This window comes from Mustela putorius, unplaced genomic scaffold (genome assembly GCF_011764305.1).
Source record: "Mustela putorius furo isolate JIRA1106 unplaced genomic scaffold, ASM1176430v1.1 tig00000139_pilon_pilon_pilon, whole genome shotgun sequence".
NCBI lineage: Eukaryota > Metazoa > Chordata > Mammalia > Carnivora > Mustelidae > Mustela > Mustela putorius.
The window spans coordinates 9,813,369-9,831,572 of NW_025421293.1; the positions used below are offsets into that span (position 1 = coordinate 9,813,369).

The 18,204-nt window shown below is 45.9% G+C and overlaps 1 protein-coding gene across 12 annotated transcripts in view; it reads right to left on the bottom strand.

Annotated features, from left to right (window-relative positions):
• The window catches only part of LOC101670429 (transformation/transcription domain associated protein), a 113,456-nt gene that overhangs the window by 77,019 nt on the left and 18,233 nt on the right, over nucleotides 1–18,204 (bottom strand). For 10 of the 12 annotated variants that reach the window (XM_045075099.1, XM_045075106.1, XM_045075108.1 and 7 more), the window contains exons 12-21: nucleotides 16,127–16,265; nucleotides 12,577–12,655; nucleotides 10,936–11,170; nucleotides 9,900–10,260; nucleotides 9,715–9,812; nucleotides 9,057–9,251; nucleotides 7,681–7,872; nucleotides 4,920–5,085; nucleotides 3,036–3,292; nucleotides 528–728 (exon numbers count right to left, since the gene is read on the bottom strand). In XM_045075099.1, the coding sequence (XP_044931034.1) occupies nucleotides 528–728; nucleotides 3,036–3,292; nucleotides 4,920–5,085; nucleotides 7,681–7,872; nucleotides 9,057–9,251; nucleotides 9,715–9,812; nucleotides 9,900–10,260; nucleotides 10,936–11,170; nucleotides 12,577–12,655; nucleotides 16,127–16,265 (1,923 nt within the window). The remainder of the gene's footprint in view (nucleotides 1–527; nucleotides 729–3,035; nucleotides 3,293–4,919; nucleotides 5,086–7,680; nucleotides 7,873–9,056; nucleotides 9,252–9,714; nucleotides 9,813–9,899; nucleotides 10,261–10,935; nucleotides 11,171–12,576; nucleotides 12,656–16,126; nucleotides 16,266–18,204) is intronic. The other 2 variants (XM_045075105.1, XM_045075098.1) reach the window with 1 other exon arrangement.

An 18,204-nucleotide genomic window follows, 5' to 3' on the forward strand; every position in this document is an offset into this window, starting at 1 on the left:
TCTACGGGATGGGGCTGCGTGAGAGGCTGGAGGAGGGTTAGGACAATGCATGGGCTTCAGGAAGTGTGGGGACAGGATGATTGAGGTGATGATGGAAAATAACTCTAGGGGGACATTTATCCATGATGGATATCATTCCTCCCAGATGTGAGGAAAGTCTTTTTTTAAAAAAGAAAAAAAAAATGGGGGGGAGCCCCTGGGTGGCGCAGTTGGTCAAGCCTCTGCCTTCGGCTCAGATCATGATCCCAGGGTCCTGGGACTGAGCCCCACATCAGGCTCTCTGCTCAGCAGGGAGCCTGCTTCCCCCTTTCTCTCTGCCTGCTTCTCTGCCTACTTGTGATCTCTGTCAAATAAATAAAATTTAAAAATAAACAAATAAAATCTTAAAGAAAAAAAAACATAGATATCCCCTCCCAAGAAAGTATATGTTTTATTTATATATTTTCAAACAGAAATCAGCATCCTTAATATGAAATGCTTAGTAACTTTAAGAAGTTCCTCAAAACTTCCGCAAGTCCCAAATTTACCTTCTCCATCGGGAGCTGAAGAGATGCTTTACAATCGGAAAACTCCACTGTGATGCTTGGGCCTTGAACCTCAGTCACAACATAGTGCAGCTTCTGGGATTCCTTCAACATCTTCCTGTTACTGCCACCAAATTTGCCAAGTACACGGTAGGCCACGTGAGAAATGCTATCTGCAGGATTGCGCAGGGTGCGCCATAAAGCCTACAACCCAATGCACTTCCATTAAAATCCTCCCAAGGTCATGCATTCTCATGGTTCATAAATAAAATCCCAAAGTTATATAAAAGACTATACGGCAAAAATTCTTCCTCTCATCTCTGTCCCCTAAACATGCACTTTCCCTTCTTGGGAAAAACCACTGTTAGTAGTCTTGTGTATCCTTCCAGGACATTCTGTCTTTAAAGAAAATGCACACATAAACATAACTGTCTTTCCATGCCCCCGAAATACAAATGGTAGCATGTGTTAAGTGTCACAGAGCTCGGGAGCAAGAAAACTAAGCCCATATGGTTTAAGCATAAGCAAAATGCGGGGATGAGAAGCATGGAGGGAAGTGCTAATTACTGGTGAAGTTCTTGTCCTGGGGTCTGATGAGGAGTTCTCAGGTTTTTAGTCCCTTTTATAAGCTTTATAATGTATGAATGTGGCAAATTCCTAAAAACAGGACAGCTAACCTATCTTACACATTTCAAAGCTCACATTAGAAAGGACGGTGAAGAGGGGAAACACGGATCATGACAGGACCGGCGCTATGGGAGCACATGGCGAGGACGCGCACCTCACCCTTACAGTTAGTGTTAAGGGCTACATGCACTCAACAGCTCCAAAGAACTTGTTGTTGTTCTCACATTCTTTTACCTGAACGATCTTAAGTCCTAAAAATTACTATGTCTGCCTAATTAAGTCAATTTTTTTAAGTCATCTTCCATAACAATGCCAGATACTAGTACCCAGCAACAGCCAACATAAAATCTTGGAACTTTTCTTTAAAGCAAAATTTCAATTTCTTTTACATCCCCAAAGGTCCAAAAAGGCTTGTCTTGAACGAACACCTGTTGAGAGATGCTAATCCTTCCTACCTCCACTCCCCGACCCAGCCCAACCGCTCCTCCCGGATCCTCAGGACAGGGAAATTGTGTTTAACTCCCCAGGAAGGGGTGGCATTGAGAATGAATGCTGACTGATGGGACCACAGAGAGATGACCTTTGTCGGGGGGGTGAGGGGGCTTACTGCATCTCCAAAAGCCTCGCCCTGGTCTCTGCCTAGGGCTGTCTGCCCCACGGAACGGCAAGAGGCCCATGAGCCCGTCCCTGCCTCCTCCTCCCCTCTCGCGTGGCACCCACACCTGGGTCAGACCCAGTCTGCCTTCTAGAACCAACGGTGCTGTTCTCGAGGAATGCTCTCACATTCTCCATAGGACAGCTGCGAGAGTGGACCTGAGACCCTGACCTGACCTCCAGGACCATTCCCTCCCACCTAGATAAGAGCCCAGGGTCTGCGTTTCGGGACTGGTGGGTAAGTCTCCCAACCCTGCCTCAAGTGCACGCTGAAGTTTCCAACCTGGATTCCTGTCTTTTAGGCGTTAAGGTGTCTCCATCATACAAAGCTGGCATTCTGACCCCTGCCTGCTCTCTACCAAAGGGGTAGACGAGTAAGTAACAGGCAGCCTAAACCTCTAACAATTACCAACTATATTATGAATCAATACAACTGTGAAACATGGAGGAGAAACCTGGTATTTATTATACAAACTCTCATGAAGAGAAAATATAAAATGTTTTCAAAACAATCTCCTTGGGGCGCGTGGGTGGCTCAGTCGGTTAAACATCTGCCTTCATCTCAGGTCATGATCCCAGGGTCCTGGGATCGAGCCCCGAATAGGGCTCCTGCATAGTGGGAAGCCTGAGTCCTGCATCAGCCTCCCTGCTCAGCAGGAAGCCTGCTTCTCCCTCTCCCACTCCCCCTGCTTGTGTTCCCTCTCTTGCTGTCTCTGTCAAATAAATAAAATCTTTAAAAACAAAACAACAACAACAACAACAAAACAATCTCCTTGATTATCTGCTTCATTTCCCTTGACCCCAAAGCGGACACCTGTGCTTCCCTCAGGAGTCTGCTTCTCTTTACTGTGGTATCTCAAGATCTTCTGTGGATAAAGGAAGGACCCCGCTGGCAGCACAGAGCAACTGTTAACACCTGCTCTCACAGGTCATCCACTGAACAAGGACGTGCCACCTGGGAAAGCCCTCTGAAAGAGGGAAATACTACAAAACGAGCGCGTCTGTCCGAAATGCAGGGAATTTCTGCACATCTCTTCCTAGTCTAGAAGACTCATGAACTTGAAATCAACAGCACTTCTTCTTGCAAATAGTCCAACATGGGGCACAGTGCAGGCCCGTCACTTCTGGAAACCACCTACACCAGCCTAAAATTCCCAGTAGAAACCAGACATGCGCGCACCCACCGTCCGGCCCTGCCCCACACTGGCCCCGGCAAGGCCTCGGGCCTACCTGCATGAGCTCCGCGCGCACCGGCTGGATGTGGTCGTAGAGGAAGTCAGGCTGCAGGTTGTCCACACACAGCTCCAGGGTCCTCAGGCCTTGGCTGACCAACGTCTGCGACCCATTGAGGGCGGACACCAAGGGGTCCATGAGCATGGGCAGGTAGGGCAAGAGTGAGCTCAGCCGCACGGGCACCGTGAGACACAGCTCCACGAAGAGGTCCTTCATGTGCTGCTTGTGCAGGCCGCTCTGCAGCATGTTCAGCCCTAAACACGGGGTTGGAGGATGACCGAGAGCAAAGTTACACCCAGACTGGCCGCAGCTGACTGTGCAAAGTAACGGTTCCACCTTTCCCTGTCACCACGAATGTGATGACAAGAGGACACGATCTCCTGTTCTCATGATCTACATGTAGCTAAATCCATCCTATAACCGTGATCCCATCTGTCCGCCACGTTCACGGTAATAACAGCAGGCTGCACGCAATTATACATGATCATTTAACTTATAGTTATTTAACATCAATCTTCATGAAATGGTTAACATTATACATAAATCTTTTAGAAACTGTGTTATGGGGGCCCTTGGGTGACTCAGTGGGTTAAGCCTCTGCCTTCTGTTCAGGTCATGATCTCAGGGTCCTGGACTCGAGCCCCAAGTCAGGCTCTCTGGTCAGCGGGGAGTCTGCTCCTCTCCCTCTTTCTCTGCCTCCCTGCGATCTCTGTCAAATAAATAAAATCTTTCTAAAAATTTTCAATAAAAACTGTGTTATGTTGGTGCACCTGGGTGGCTCAGTCGGTTGAGCGTCTGACTCTTGATTTCAGCTCAGGGTCATGAAATAGAGCCCCATGCTGGGCTCCGTGGTCAGTGTGGAGCCTGCTTGGGACTCTCTCTCCCTCTGCCCCTCCCACCCCTCAAAAAATAAAAAAATAAGAATCATGTTATGTTTTTTAACAAGCCCAATCCAAAGACACAGCCAGTAAGATCCATTCCCCTCAAGCTTGAGGTTTACAACCTTACGTCTGTTATCAGGCTTTCAACACACAACAGCTGAAGTCTATTGCTATAAAATAAACATTTTCTTTTTAAAAAATCCACTTCTGTTTCCTATCAATAGAGGAGATCTTCCTTTCCACAAAGTCCATTCCCCACGCTTCATGAGGGTCCCCTGAGCTCCTTCCTAACGGAAACATGTCGGATCAGCACGTGCCCCACGTGCTCAGAGACAAGGCCGAAAGGATGGAGAGAGCTCAGAGAAAAGAGGCGCTGGTGCAGGCATCACACAGCAGCAGCTCTGGATTCAGAGTCCGGGGGAGAAGGAGGAAGAGGAACACAACGAGGCAGGGAGTGCAGGAGGAGGAAGTCGGACGCAGAGCAGAGGGCTCAGGCTGGGGAGGGACAGGAGACGGGCTTAAATACAGCGAGTGGAGCTGGATTACGGACAGTGGACTTCTGGCCACGTTCCAGGCAATACGGTCAACGATTTCCCACTGCCTCCTAAGTACCAGATGTTGTAAATGGCTTCTCTTTAAGGAGCCCCCTTTTAGCTCCCTATCTTGAAAGCATTCCTGCCTACATGCAATTACAGGGCTCTGCTTATGCCAATGTGCAGCAAAAGAAAAATATAAACTTATAAGCCAGCTATAAATTATAAAATTGCTTTTTCCCTGTCTTACTCAGATTCTCCTTCAATCTCAGGAGCCTTGGTATTATTACGAGGCAGCCCCAGAAACCATGTTCCAGGCCTGCTTACCAAATGCTATGAAAATACAAAGCCTGACCAGCGTGATGAAAACCTTCCAACTCTGTTCCACTCTGAGCAGGGATTGGAAGGTCCATCCCTGAGCAGGAGTGCACACAAGACTCAAAGGCAACCCAAGTCGCCCCACTGACCTTGCAGGAGGTTTGGTAGGAGAGGCAAAAATTCCTGATACAGGAGGTCATGGCTGCCTCCCCCAATGGAGCGGAAGAGGGCCCGAAGCAGCAGGAAGTAGTTGTAGGGCTCTTTGGCAGTCTGTGCAAGCTCCATGGAGCTGTTCACGATCTTGTGCAGGTGGGGCTGCAGGGTGCAGAAAAGGCAGGTTAACAGGCTCTCAGGGAGGAGGCGCCCCGCCCGCACAAGGCAAGCCGAAGGTTCACTGCAAACAGGAATGGAAGGTAATTCTGATGACTTTACTCCGAAAGGAAAAACAAGACCTTTCCGACCTTTATCTGGCTCAAATTAATTTCTCTTAAAATACATGCTGGTTTCCACAGGGTTGACTGCGAAAGAAGTGTTTAATAGGTTCTTTTGTTACTGCGCAGTTACTCGATGTTGAAAAAAGGACATTCTGCAATAGGAACCAGAGGGTCTGTCAGCCCTGCAAGTCCTGTGAATACAGTCACTTCCTTTACAAGACTCAATCATCAAACAAGATGAAGATGCCCGTTTCCTATAACAATCTAAATGCAAGAAATCCCCTAAGGGTGAAACTGCACTACCAAATAGGATACACACAGAGTTTTGGAAGAGCTGCAAAAATTGAAATTGTAAGGGGGTGTGTGACCCTCGATTTCGGCTCAGGACACGATCTCGGGTGGTGAGACTGAGCCCCAGGTACGGCTCGCCCTCAGCGCAGAGTCTGCTTGTCCTGCTCCCTCTGCCCCCGTTCACTTGCCTGTGTATATGCACGCTCTCTCTCTCTCTCTCACACACACTCAAATGAATAAATAAAATCCTTAAAAAAACAAAACTGACGAAAAAAAACCCTGAGATTATAAGGTCTGGACTTAATTAAAAAAAAAATGGGTATTTCTTAAATTAAAAAAGCACTTTATAATAGTAACTGAAATTAACATTTTAAGCCAGATTAAACTTTTTATTTTGTACTTCAGGTCCTGGTTTTATCATGTGACAGGTTAGGCTGCACATGAAATGCTTTACAGGCATACCGAACATGAGCTGAGAAGTGCTGAATGGGCAGTGACACAGTCAATGACACGGTTCCCAATTTGCTGTCACAGGCGGCACGACAGATTGATTTCACAGACTAAATCAACTACATGTATTATTTTGACAAAAACTTGCATGAAATTTGTTCTTTGAATGTTTTTCTGGAACAATATTCCAATACCCTACCATTAGCGTTTGTTCTGTTTTTGTTGTCCTGTATCCAGTTAGCAAAATTTGTATTTTTTGACAATACCAAATCATGTGGACACAGGCTGCAATCAATATTTCTTCTCTGAAAAATTCAAGTATGTTTCTTTCATATGAATATGAAAGTAATGTCAAGGTTGTTGACAAGTGGTGACTACAGAACTGAAAAACTCCCTTAAAAACTGTCACAGGGGTGCCTGGGTGGCTCAGTGGGTTAAGCCTCTGCCTTCAGCTCGTGTCATGATCCCGGGGTCCTGGGATCGAGACCCGCATGGGCTCTCTGCTCAGCAGGGAGCCTGCTTCCCTTCCTCTCTCTCCGCCTGCCTCTCTGCCTACTTGTGATCTCTCTCTGTCAAATAAATAAATAATAAATAAATAAAAATCTTTAAAAACAGTTACATAAGAGCAGAGATGGCCAATGCTCTTTGTCACCATTCGTACATTTACTATGCAGGGCGGGGGCGTGGGGGGGGGGCTTGTTTACTTCTTCAGAATTCCCCTACAGGAAGACAACACTCTTCAGAGACAACTGGTGATAATATTTGACTTTCTGCAGGAATTAAAATATTCTGCCTTCAGTGGAAGTGAATTTTTATTAAGTTTTCTGTTACACCATCTGCTGCTTTTTCAGTGGTAGATGGAACCACGGGTAAGTTTTTTAGCCATTTGCTAAAATCAAATAACTGATGAGATCAAATTATACTGCATTAGTCATCAACAAAAATGTCAGGAGACACATTGCTCCAAGACAGTCTTAATAAGGAATACGAATCGGTAAGAATTCTTGATATAAAGGCGGGGAATAAACGAATGGTCCCGGATTGAGATATTCATATATTGCCACAGAAAATAAGAATGTAGAGAAACAGACTTAAAGTGGAAGATGCCTGATGTCATCAAAACGGTGACAAAACCAGCTGTTTGGGGACGCCTGGGTGGCTCAAGTTGGTTAAGCAGCTGCCTTCGGCTCAGGTCATGATCCCAGCGTCCTGGGATCAAGTCCCACATCGAGCTCCTTGCTCAGCAGGGAGCCTGCTTCTCCCTCTGCCTCTGCCTGCCATTCTGTCTGCCTGTGCTCGCTCTCTCCCTATCTCTCTCTCTGATAAATAAAATCTTTAAAAAAAAAACAAAAAAAAACCCAGCTGTTTGTCCTTGGACAGAAGTTACAAAGACATTTTTCCCCTCTTTCCTTTCCACCGCTCAATTTTTATAATAGAAACAACGTGCTCCTAATTTGGGTAATCAATCCAAAGAAATTTATGTGGTGGCCGAAACTCCTGGCAACCCACTGCTGACCACAAGCATCCTGAAGGTCTCACTCTAAATCACGGATACACATCAAGCTCTGCTCAAAGACACGTGAAATCTTATGTCTGGCCCTTACTGGTTTTAAGTATTTATTAATTCAAAGAGCACTTTACAAATATAAAAAGAGTAACTCCAATCTGTGCAAAAGTGAAAATGGGAATTAAAACACCACCACCAACGGTACACTGGGATCTAAGCGAGCTTTACCTTCAGCATTTGTTCGTTTTCAGCTGCAAAGAGGGAGACAGAGCCGAAGACCAACTTGAACAGCTTGAGGTACAGGTTGGAGAGCTCCACATGGGAGCCCATTTCCGGCAGGCGGTCGAGGAGGTACTCCACCAGAATTGTAGCAAACAGAGCAGAGGTAGTAGGGTTCGCCAAGAAGGAATTGGCAACAATCTGTCCAAAACAAGACATACATGTGACAAAAATAATCCCCTCCTCCAAGAAGCTTGAGCACAAACTAATGAACTGTCCAAAAGTACAAAATCAAACCTGTGATCAGACACTCCAAGAAATTACTTATTCACCCCAAGGGGAAAGAAATTAATAAATCTGCAGAGAATTGAATGGATTACATCACTTCAAAATCTTAAGTCCCTTATTTTAGCTTCACCAACAAATACCAAGAGACGACATCTAACATATATTTAATTTCTACCAATGAAAGAAACTGATCCAAAATAGCTTGTTATTTTTTTTTAAACATTTTTTTTTTCTTTTTGTCAGAGAGAGTGAGCACAGGCAGACAGAGCGGCAGGCAGAGGCAGAAGCAGGCTTCCTGCTGAGCAAGGAGCCCAATGTGGGACTCAATCCCAGGACGCTAGGATCATGACCTGAGTCAAAGGCAGCCACTCAACCAACTGAACCACCCAGGCATCCCAATAGCTTGTTATTTTTAAAAGAAGATTTTTTTTTAAAGATTTTATTTATTTGAGAGGCGCCTGGGTAGCTCAGTCGTTAGGCGTCTGCCTTCAGCCCAGGTCATGATCCTAGGATCCTGGGATCGAGGAAGCCTGCTTCTCCCTCCCCCACTCCCTCTGCTTGTGTTCCCTCTCTTGCTGTGTGTCTGTCATTTGAGAGAGAGACAGAGACTGAGCATGAGAGGGGAGAATGGCAGAGGGGGAGGGAGAAGCAGGCTTTCCACTGATCAGGGAGCCCAACACAAGGCTCCATCCCAGGACCCTGGGATCACGACCTGAGCCGAAGGCAGAAAATCAACCTACAGAGCCACCTAGGCACCCCCAAAAATAACTTTAATACTGTACCCCAATATCTCTCTAGTTGGTTAGCTGTCCGAGTCTTGATTTCAGCTCAGGTCATGACCTCAGGGTCCGGAGATCGAGCCCCTGCACTGGGTTCTCCAAGTCTGCTTGAGATTGTCCCTTTCCCTCTGCACCATACCTACCCCCGCAACCCCCATTCACACATGCGCCCATGCACTGTCTTTCAAAAACTAAATCTTTTGTTCTATGAGCACATCCTTAGGCATATTTAGAAAACCCTCAAAATAAACAGAATGCCAAGTACTCAACACAGAGATAAATTTAATGTTTAAAACATACGAAAAAGGAGTTTTATACCTGAAGAGCATAATTTTTTGAGATTCTTTCCACCATATAAGGGACTGTTGTTTGAAAGATCTCCTTAAATGTTAGGGGATTCATCATTGTGAACACGCCGGCGAAGTGTTCCAACACCTCCTTCTCTTCCTTCATTCGGACGGTCTGGCAGTTAGCTACTCGAATGTATGTTTGTCCATTTCCTGCTATCTGGACCTAGCACAGGGAGAAAACCCATGGACATTAAAACCAGCCATCTCTGAATGTACTCCATAAATAGATTAGCTACATATTATATATTTAAAAGAGAAAATTTCAATTAGATAATCAATGCCCCATCGCATCTTTTCATTCACTATTCTCAGCTTAATTTTGGAAAATATTTAAAATAATCAAAAAAGCTTTGTGAAGGGTTCCAAACAGAAACACATTTAGTGAACTTCCATCTTGTTTCTACTGCCGACTGTGTACACCAACCACTGGCCCACAGAGCCCACACACTGATCCAAGCCAGACTTGTCCCCGTTAACCCAGTGCTGTGCTACTGAACAGAAGCAAACCCAGGGCTTCAAATACTGGCAGCCAGCCAAACTATCGACAGATGAGACTCTGAAGACCCCTTCCATCACTGGCCATTCTCCTCCACACCTGGGAGTCTGGCTGGCGGGCACTGCCTTACCTGATAAATATCTAGAGCCTGCATTGCATATTTCACAAGTTTTATGTAAATTTGGGTCTCTTTGGGCTGTAACTGCTTGTTGGGAATGAACTGAGCTTCTGGAAGAGAGAGAGCACAATCAGTTACTGGGAATAAACCCACTCTGTGGAAAGCATCATGTCTAAATAATTCAAGAGCGGAATTACCACCAGGTGCTTTACAGGACGTTATGCCCCAAGTGATTGTCTTGACGCCGCAGACCAGGGTTTTTACCAAACTTCGACAATCTGTGACCTGGAATGTCTGCTTGTCCTCCTTATCCTTTTCTCCTTGTTTTTCAAAGGGAGGCACAGGGGCTGGGGTCACAGGGGTGGCAGGGGTGGGGGGCGGAGGCGGGGCGGGGGCAGGAACAGGTGCAGGGGAGGGGGCAGGGCCGGGGGCCGCAGGGGCGGTGGGCACCCCGGGCAGGGCTGCCTCCACAGCTCCGAGTTCTGACTGAGGCTTGCACTTCTTAAAAATGGCAGAGAGCTGGTACCGGGCGATGGTGTGGAATTTCAGAACAAAGACCTATCAGGAAGAGAAAGTGGTGAGAAAGATAAAAATCATTCCTCTTCGACAGGCCAACAACCCTTTCAGAAGACAGAAGAATCTGCTTCATGTGAAAGGAAGAGAAGCACGCTCTTTTCCCCAACGGTAACCGCAGTGGCATCACTATGGCCACTGTCGCCACGAAGAATCTGGCTCAGAAAAGCTGGGGAACTTGTTGGTAAGCCTGGACGTGGTCCAGACTACTCCAAAACCCACGCTATCGCCCACTGGCCTTGGCAATTACACTCTCCTCCGCACCCACACCCCTAACTGGGTGCCTTGCCAGTGTTCGCAGTGAACCCAGCCCGTGGCTACGCAGTGTCCCAGAAATACCTCTTCTAAGTACTTGCCAGGAGGCGTGCTGAGAGCAACCATGTATTATTTTCTTATCTCTCACGACAAATATCCTGGGAGCCAGACCCTGTGATTATCCCTGGTCACATGAGTAGGCGGGCACAGAGAAGCTAAGCATCTTGCCCAAGGACACTTGGCTAGTTAATAGAGAGTGGGGATTTGAAGCCGGGTGGTCTGACCCCAGGGATCCAGCTGGGCAATCTGCTGGCAGCAAAAACTTGTCAGCAAAGCCCTGGAACAAGTTTAGCCATGGGTGGGACACAAGCGCAGGATGTCACCGCCCCTCGGGAGAACCGGTACCTCCAGCATCCGCATTAAGACGTCTCTCCCGTTGCCGCTTTCCTGCTCGCTCTTGGAGCGGATACAATCCACCAGGTTCAGCAGCAGCTTGCACGACATGGTCTGGATGCTGCTGGGCAGAGACTCGTCATCTATGTTCTTGGCAAAGAGCTGGACGGCGAGGGAGAGGTCGCTGAGGGGCAGGTGCTGACGGACGTGGTGCACGAGATCAGCCAACGTGCTGTAGGCAAGGGGCCTGTGGACAGAGACTCTGCTAGTAGGCGGGTCACAGGCCCACGGGGCCACCTGTGCAGGCACATGGGGGCAGTGCACCTGGGCACGGGCGTTCTATGGTTCCGGCTTCCCAGCTAGACGACCACAAGGCTCAAGTCTGGTCTTGGTGCCTAAATCTTTACTTCCAAGTTCTTGCATGTCGTACTCACAAGGACACATACAGTACATGGGCAGGAATAACCACCAGCTCGATCACACACTAAGCGGGTTGTTTTGTTATTCAAAGATAAACAGTGTGTGTCAACTAACACCTTATATACTAGGACCATTTTATAGAGACAGAACAAGGAATATCTGGGCTACTGAGAACTTTCTCTGACTCAAGGTCTAGACATCTGCCACGTGCCAGCCATGAGCTAGACACTAGGATACCAGAGACCAAAGTAACCGAGCCCCTGCCCTCAGGAAGCTTCTTCACAGGAGGGGAAACACACCAGGATGAACTGCACGGTAAGTGCTCTAGGAGATGTGAGAACGCCCTGGGACAGAGATCAGAGGGGGAGCCACTCGTCGGGGGCAGAAACCAGAGGGGAAGCCACTTGCGGGGGAGGAGGCAAAGCCCCTCTGAAAAGGTCACACTGATGCTGAAACCTTAAGGACAAAATGGCCACAGGCAAAGAGCCAGGGAAATATCCAGAAGGAGGAAACTGGAAAGACAAAGGCCCTGAGTGGCAAGTGCCAAGGTTCCACGGAAGCCAGGGTCTTTAGATTTGTGACTATTTTATATGGAAAATGCAGTAAATAGTCTACATCATATTCAAAGTGTTCTGCATATTTTTCAAAAGATCTATCACACCTCCCATATTAAAACCAAAAAATTACTAACATGGCTTCATTTTACATTGTAAAACATGGTAAAATATTAACTTCCTCCTTTAGAAACAATAAATGTGATCATAACTACATTTATTCTATAAAATGCATAAAAAACAAAGCTAGAAGGAAATACACCAAAATATTATCCATGTTACTTGAATTCCTTGTGCAGAACTGAAAGGTTTCCTTTCCTTCTTGCTTCTTGAGTTATTAAATATTCTTTCATAATGAAGAGAAATACTTGTTACATAAAAAACAAAAAAGCAAAAAAAAACAAACAAACAAACAAACAAACAAACCAGAAACAACAACAGAAAAACTAACCTAAGTTAGATATAGTTTTACCTACAATTTAAATCAAGATAATTATTCTGACTTCTCCCTCTAAGCTAAGGCACAAAAACCAACGTAAGGCATTTCAAATTTCCTGCAATTCTAAATCCAAAGGGAGAGTCAAGCCTCCATCTGTTAAAATATTCATAACACCAAGTGCCACAGCTCACTGCCCCCCCACCGCTTTTTGTCAATAGATATGTACGTTTAATACCATACCTGAGAGTCTCTCGAGCAGTGTATCCTGATCCAATGAGTATGGACTCATCAAACAGCTTGTCCATGCAAGGAATGAACTCTAGAACACAAATATCCATTGCACATGTCACCAGTTACACCAATAACACAGGAGCCTACAGGCAATGGCAATCTAGATTTGGGAAAGCGTGGGGAGGAGAAAACCACACATGCTGTATTTCAGTCCGAGACACTGGCTCTGCCGGGCCATCCAAGCCATCTGCTGGCAAAGGTGCAGATAGGATCATATTCACTATCAGAGAATGAATAAGAAAAAGTAAGCTTCCTGTTCCTTGGCAGAGAATCTGCTCCCAGTGCTTCGCTGGAGGCCCATCCCACCATCCTTAAAACATGTCACCAGCAGGGCACCTGGCCGGCTCAGGTGGAAGAACATGAGACGCCTGGTCTTAGGGTTGTGAGTTCGAGGCTGGGTGCAGAGATCACGTAAAATTTTAAAAAACAAAAAAGTCTTATTTGGAAAGAACAAACAAAAAAAAACTGCCACAATCCACCCAGGACTGTCTGGAGAAGAGGGGTAGCACCTTCTAAATGCCCCTTTACTCACTGCCCCGAAGTCCTCCTTCTTAAACCTTTTATACTTACTCATTATGGAGCAGTAAGGGTATTTCTCTAAATAAACTACAAAAATCTAAAAATTTTACAGGGTTCTTCTAGACATGGGGTCCAGGTCAGGAGTCCCCACTCCTCGGTGATGGGAACAAGGAACTCACGGAGGTTCTGTCTAATCCTGCAGATGGAATCATCACCAAACCTCCTGGCCACACCGCCCCGCCCCCGCCCCCCCCCCACCAAGCCTGTGGATCTCAGAGGGGATCTTCACTCAGGGACAAATCACAGCTCTAAGGATATGCAGACAGGACAGCAACCTGCATTTTTTAGGCCTCTCCTCCACACTCCCCCAGCGAACTCTGGCCACAAATATCCAAAGGATGTTCTGATTCTGGAACAAGCCTGACATCGTGGCCAGCTTCAATCAATTGACTACCGTACCTCCTCCACCAGCTAATAGCTATTCTGGGTCAAAAGAAGTGTGGGCACTGGAGAGAAGAAATGCATATCTCCGGGTAATTCCCAAAGTGAGGCAGCACAGGGAGAAGTGGCAAAATTCAAGAAGCGATCAGCAAACCGTCTGAAGTCAGAGAAGGGAACATGCTTGGGATGTCCCCAGTGGGTAGCCCAGAGGAAGGAGGCACAGAAGGAAAGATGACAAGGACTCAGGCACCACCTGCTGGCGGGCTGGCTAGGGATCAGCCAAGCGAGCAAGGAGGAAGTCATAAGAAATTAAGCTGTGCGGCACTAGTTTCCCAGATTCCCTCCGTAACCTAGAATCAGAATCTCAGAAAAATGGGTTACGCTGTTGAACAGCTAGGTTTTCTCAAACCACTGCTTTTTAGTACTAGTGCAAAGGGTTACCATTTGGTATGGTTTTGATGCCAAAAGAAAGTACAGCTAGTGGATATTAAAGTTTTAGCTCCATTAACATATTTCTTTTGGTATTTTATAATATCACGATATATAATACTAACATTTAAGATGATTCTCTGTTTCTTTAAATAAAAACCTTTTTTGAGATGTGATGATGTCACTCACTTAGTCCAAGAACTACTATGGCCTTCAAAACAAAGTATCCTAGAGTATCCTCATAAAAAGAAACAAAAAGTCAGAGGCGCCCAGGTGGCTCAGTTGTTAGGCGTCTGCATGGGCTCAGGTCGTGATCCCAGGATCCTGCGATAGAGCCCTGTGTCAGGCTCCCTGCTCACTGGAGAGCCTGCTTCTCCCTCTCTGACTCCCCCCGCCTGTGTTTCCTCTCTGGCTGTCTCTTTTTCTCTGTCAAATAAATAAAATCTTATATTTAAAAAACAAACAAACAAACAAACCAATCAGTAGAAAAGGCTTAAGAGGGGGAGGGGGATTCTAAAAGCTGAATTCAACAAGCCTGACGTGATCAAACCCTGAGAACAGCATCGTGGAAACACACTGATCTTTCTGGAACAGCCTAAAGACCAAAACAGAGCTGTGAAGCTTACGGGGCCAGGCTGTGGGTGATGGAACACGATTATCTGATAAGCACAGGAAAGGTTTTTTTAATCTGTCCACATTTCACAAGTAGAAACCTCCTGCTACACAGCTCCCCAGCAGAACCTCCCAGAGCCTCGTGACTCGAACGGCAGGAATGCCTATGGTTAATCTGAGAATCGCAGCGATTAGATTTTAACCAATTCCACTAAAAATTCTCCCATGCCGATACTGTTCAGAGATGAACATGTAGAAAAGCCACACACAGCCAAGGGAGCCAGGGCTGGAGCAACTCCAACGGCCCTCGGCCCTGGAGGCACGTGGGGTGTCCATGTGCCGGGAACGCTGGATTTCTCGCCCTGGGGGATGTGCACCCGCGTTTGTTCTATAATTTTTGGCAAAATCGTATGTTTCTTTTGTGCACTCTGCTGTGTTACATTTTTTTAATAAGGGTTTTTTAAAATGTCTATATTCCACTTATTATATCCATATGCAATATCACTATAATCTGTATTTAACAGGATAGAGCTAAAATGAGTTAGCATTCGAACTATTCCTTTTCTTTGACGTTAAAGAACTATGTAAGAAAGCCCAATCTTTGTTTTACGTACACTCCAATTTACAAGCCACGCAAATAAAACACTGAATATTGAATCCTTACTCGGGGGAAAAGGATTACCACCTCAAAACAATTTGGATGTAACTTTGACATAACGATTTGGAGATAGCAAATACAAAACATTTTTGAAATATATGTATCAATAACTGACTTTTAAAAAGTTTAATTGTCAGATTAGCAAAAAGCAAGTAATCATCTTCTGCATAAAAAGAGGACCCATCCGGGACGCCTGGGTGGCTCAGTTGGTTGAGCAGCTGCCTTCGGCTCAGGTCATGATCTCAGGGTCCTGGGATCGAGTCCCACATCGGGCTCCTTGCTCGGCAGGGAGCCTGCTTCTCCCTCTGCCTCTGCCTGCCATTACGTCTGCCTGTGCTCGCTCGCTCTCTCTCCCTCTATCCCTGACAAATAAATAAATAAAATCTTAAAAAGAAAAACAAAAGAGGACCCATCCATTTTAACACTATGGAGAAAGAAAATACTCTTTTCTTCTCACCTTTTAAAGACTGTTAGGTGTGAGTTAATAAGGAAACAGCCCCTTGCAGTTTCAAAAGATATGCAGCCAAAAGGCAGGGAAGTACCACAAGATGCTAAGGACATGTGCTATGCTAAGGAAATCATCACATGAATTACGAGAATGGTTGGGAAGATACAGGGAGAACCCTGGACGCAGCAGGCAAAGGAGAGGGGCAGACCAACAGTGCAGAGGGAATGAGGCCAAGAAAGAAGGGGAAAGAGCAAACCCAAGACAGCAGCACAGAAAGCACACACGTAGCCTGAAACACCCCAGCAAACTCAAGACTCCGCCCAACAAGGGGATGTCTGCAGTCCCACAGGCAGATAGGCCCACGCAAGCATCGCAAGATAGGGTGGACATACGGTTTCTTAGCTCCGTGGTGAGGATATGCTTTGCAGCGATCAGAAGCTCCTTTCTGAGGTGTGCAGTCTCTGCGGGGCAATTTGAAAGTAACTGTAACATTCCTTTCACCATCTGCTGGGAGTACTTGGTCACCAACTCCTGTGCAAACAAGAGGAAAACAACGGTTACACTGATATAGATTGGGGGGGCAAACCCCAATTTTATAAATTTCAAAAAATTTCAGTAAGACTAAGTGTGGTTCACTTAGGACCCTCATGGAGTAGTCATCCCAATAAACATGTATCATCCAGGAAGTTTTCATAGGTGTGTGCTCGCTGCCACGGTGGAAGAATGTATAGCAATGTTAATAGTAGTTCCTTTTACACAATGGGATTATAGAATTCTTTGGACTTTTCTGCACTTTCCCAGCTTTTAACGATAAACATGAATCACTTCATTATTGGTGGGAAGGAGGAAGAATACTGAAAATTTTCATAGGACATAATCTACTCAGTCCTCCCATTAATGTAGTTGTGAAGGACACCAGAAACACCTTTCCTCAACTCAGAACAAGCTCTCACCAGTTTCCTTTTGAGGAGTGTAAAGAAGGCAATTAGTGCAAGCTAACTGAAATGTATAGCGTACCTAATTCAGATTTTTAAAGCCAAACGTTCCATACTCTTATTACCATTATCTAGACAAAAGTCCTTTTAAAAGGGACAAAAAGAGTTACGAATTTTTTTTAAAGATTTATTTATTTATTTATTTATTTATTTGACAGACAGAGATTACAAGTAGGCAGAGAGGCAGGCAGAGAGAGGAGGAAGCAGGCTCTCCACCGAGCAGAGAGCCCAATGCGGGGCTCGATCCCAGGACCCTGGGACCACGACCTGAGCCGAGGACAGAGGCTCAACCCACTGAATCACCCAGGTGCCCACAAATGTCTTAAAAGATAGTTTTTACCCTAAACAATTTGGTAATGTGTTTTTATTTTCCTGAAAATAAAGTTTCTTCCTTAAAAAAATAACTGTAATACAATTCCATTGTTATACATAACTATAATTACACCAGAACCTTACTCATAAGTGACTCTTAATCTCACAAAACAAACTGAGGGTTGCTGGGGGGAGGGGGGTTGGGAGAAGGGGGTGGGATTATGGACATTGGGGAGGGTATGTGCTTTGGTGAGTGCTGTGAAGTGTGTAAACCTGGTGATTCACAGACCTGTACCCCTGGGGATAAAAATATATGTTTATAAAAAATAAAAAATTTAAAAAAAAAAAGGTTATCTGACTAATGAGAAATAAGGTGTCGCTTCTTTCTTCCAAGTTTTTCTCTGGACTGAAATCTGGACAGAAAACAACTACAAGTGGGGAAACACAGACACAGAATCACCCTTCAGACTCCTCAAAAGGGTGATCCCAAACTCCTCTATCCCTGGCTTATGAATGATTTTTTAAAGTTCTAATCTCTCCTCAAAACTTGCTATAACACACAACTTCCAACAACAGAAGTCGGCCCACATGAAAGCCTGGGTTCCAGTGTTTACTTATAATGGACCTATCAACAATGGCCAGAAATGCAATGGCATTTCTGTCGAGGAAGAGGACACCAGTGGTTGCCAGGACTGGGGAGGGTAGGAAGAGAACCGTCACTGGTGACCAGGACGGGGATTCTTTTTAGGGTGAAGACACAGTTCTAAAACTGGACGCTGGTGACACTTATACAAAACTATGAATAAACTAACAGTATAGTTGATATGTGAATTATATCCTGATAAAGCTCCTTAAAAGAAAAATTAGAAACAAGCCAAATGTTCAGCACCTGGTGAATGGATAAGCATAGCACAGAGCACCCACATGGGGGAGTACTGCACACAGCTGTGTCCCCCGCCCCCCAAATTCCTGTTGACGCTCTCACGCCCACTGTCACTGTACCTGGAAACCAGAGTCTTCAGGAAGTTAAGGTTAAAGGAGGTCTTACGTATAGGGCCTGAATCCAACGGGACTGTGGCCTTGGAAGAGAAGCCGCCATCTCGCCCTCTCATTCCCCCTCCCCATGCGAGGACACAGCCCGAAGGCGGCCACCTGCAGCGCAG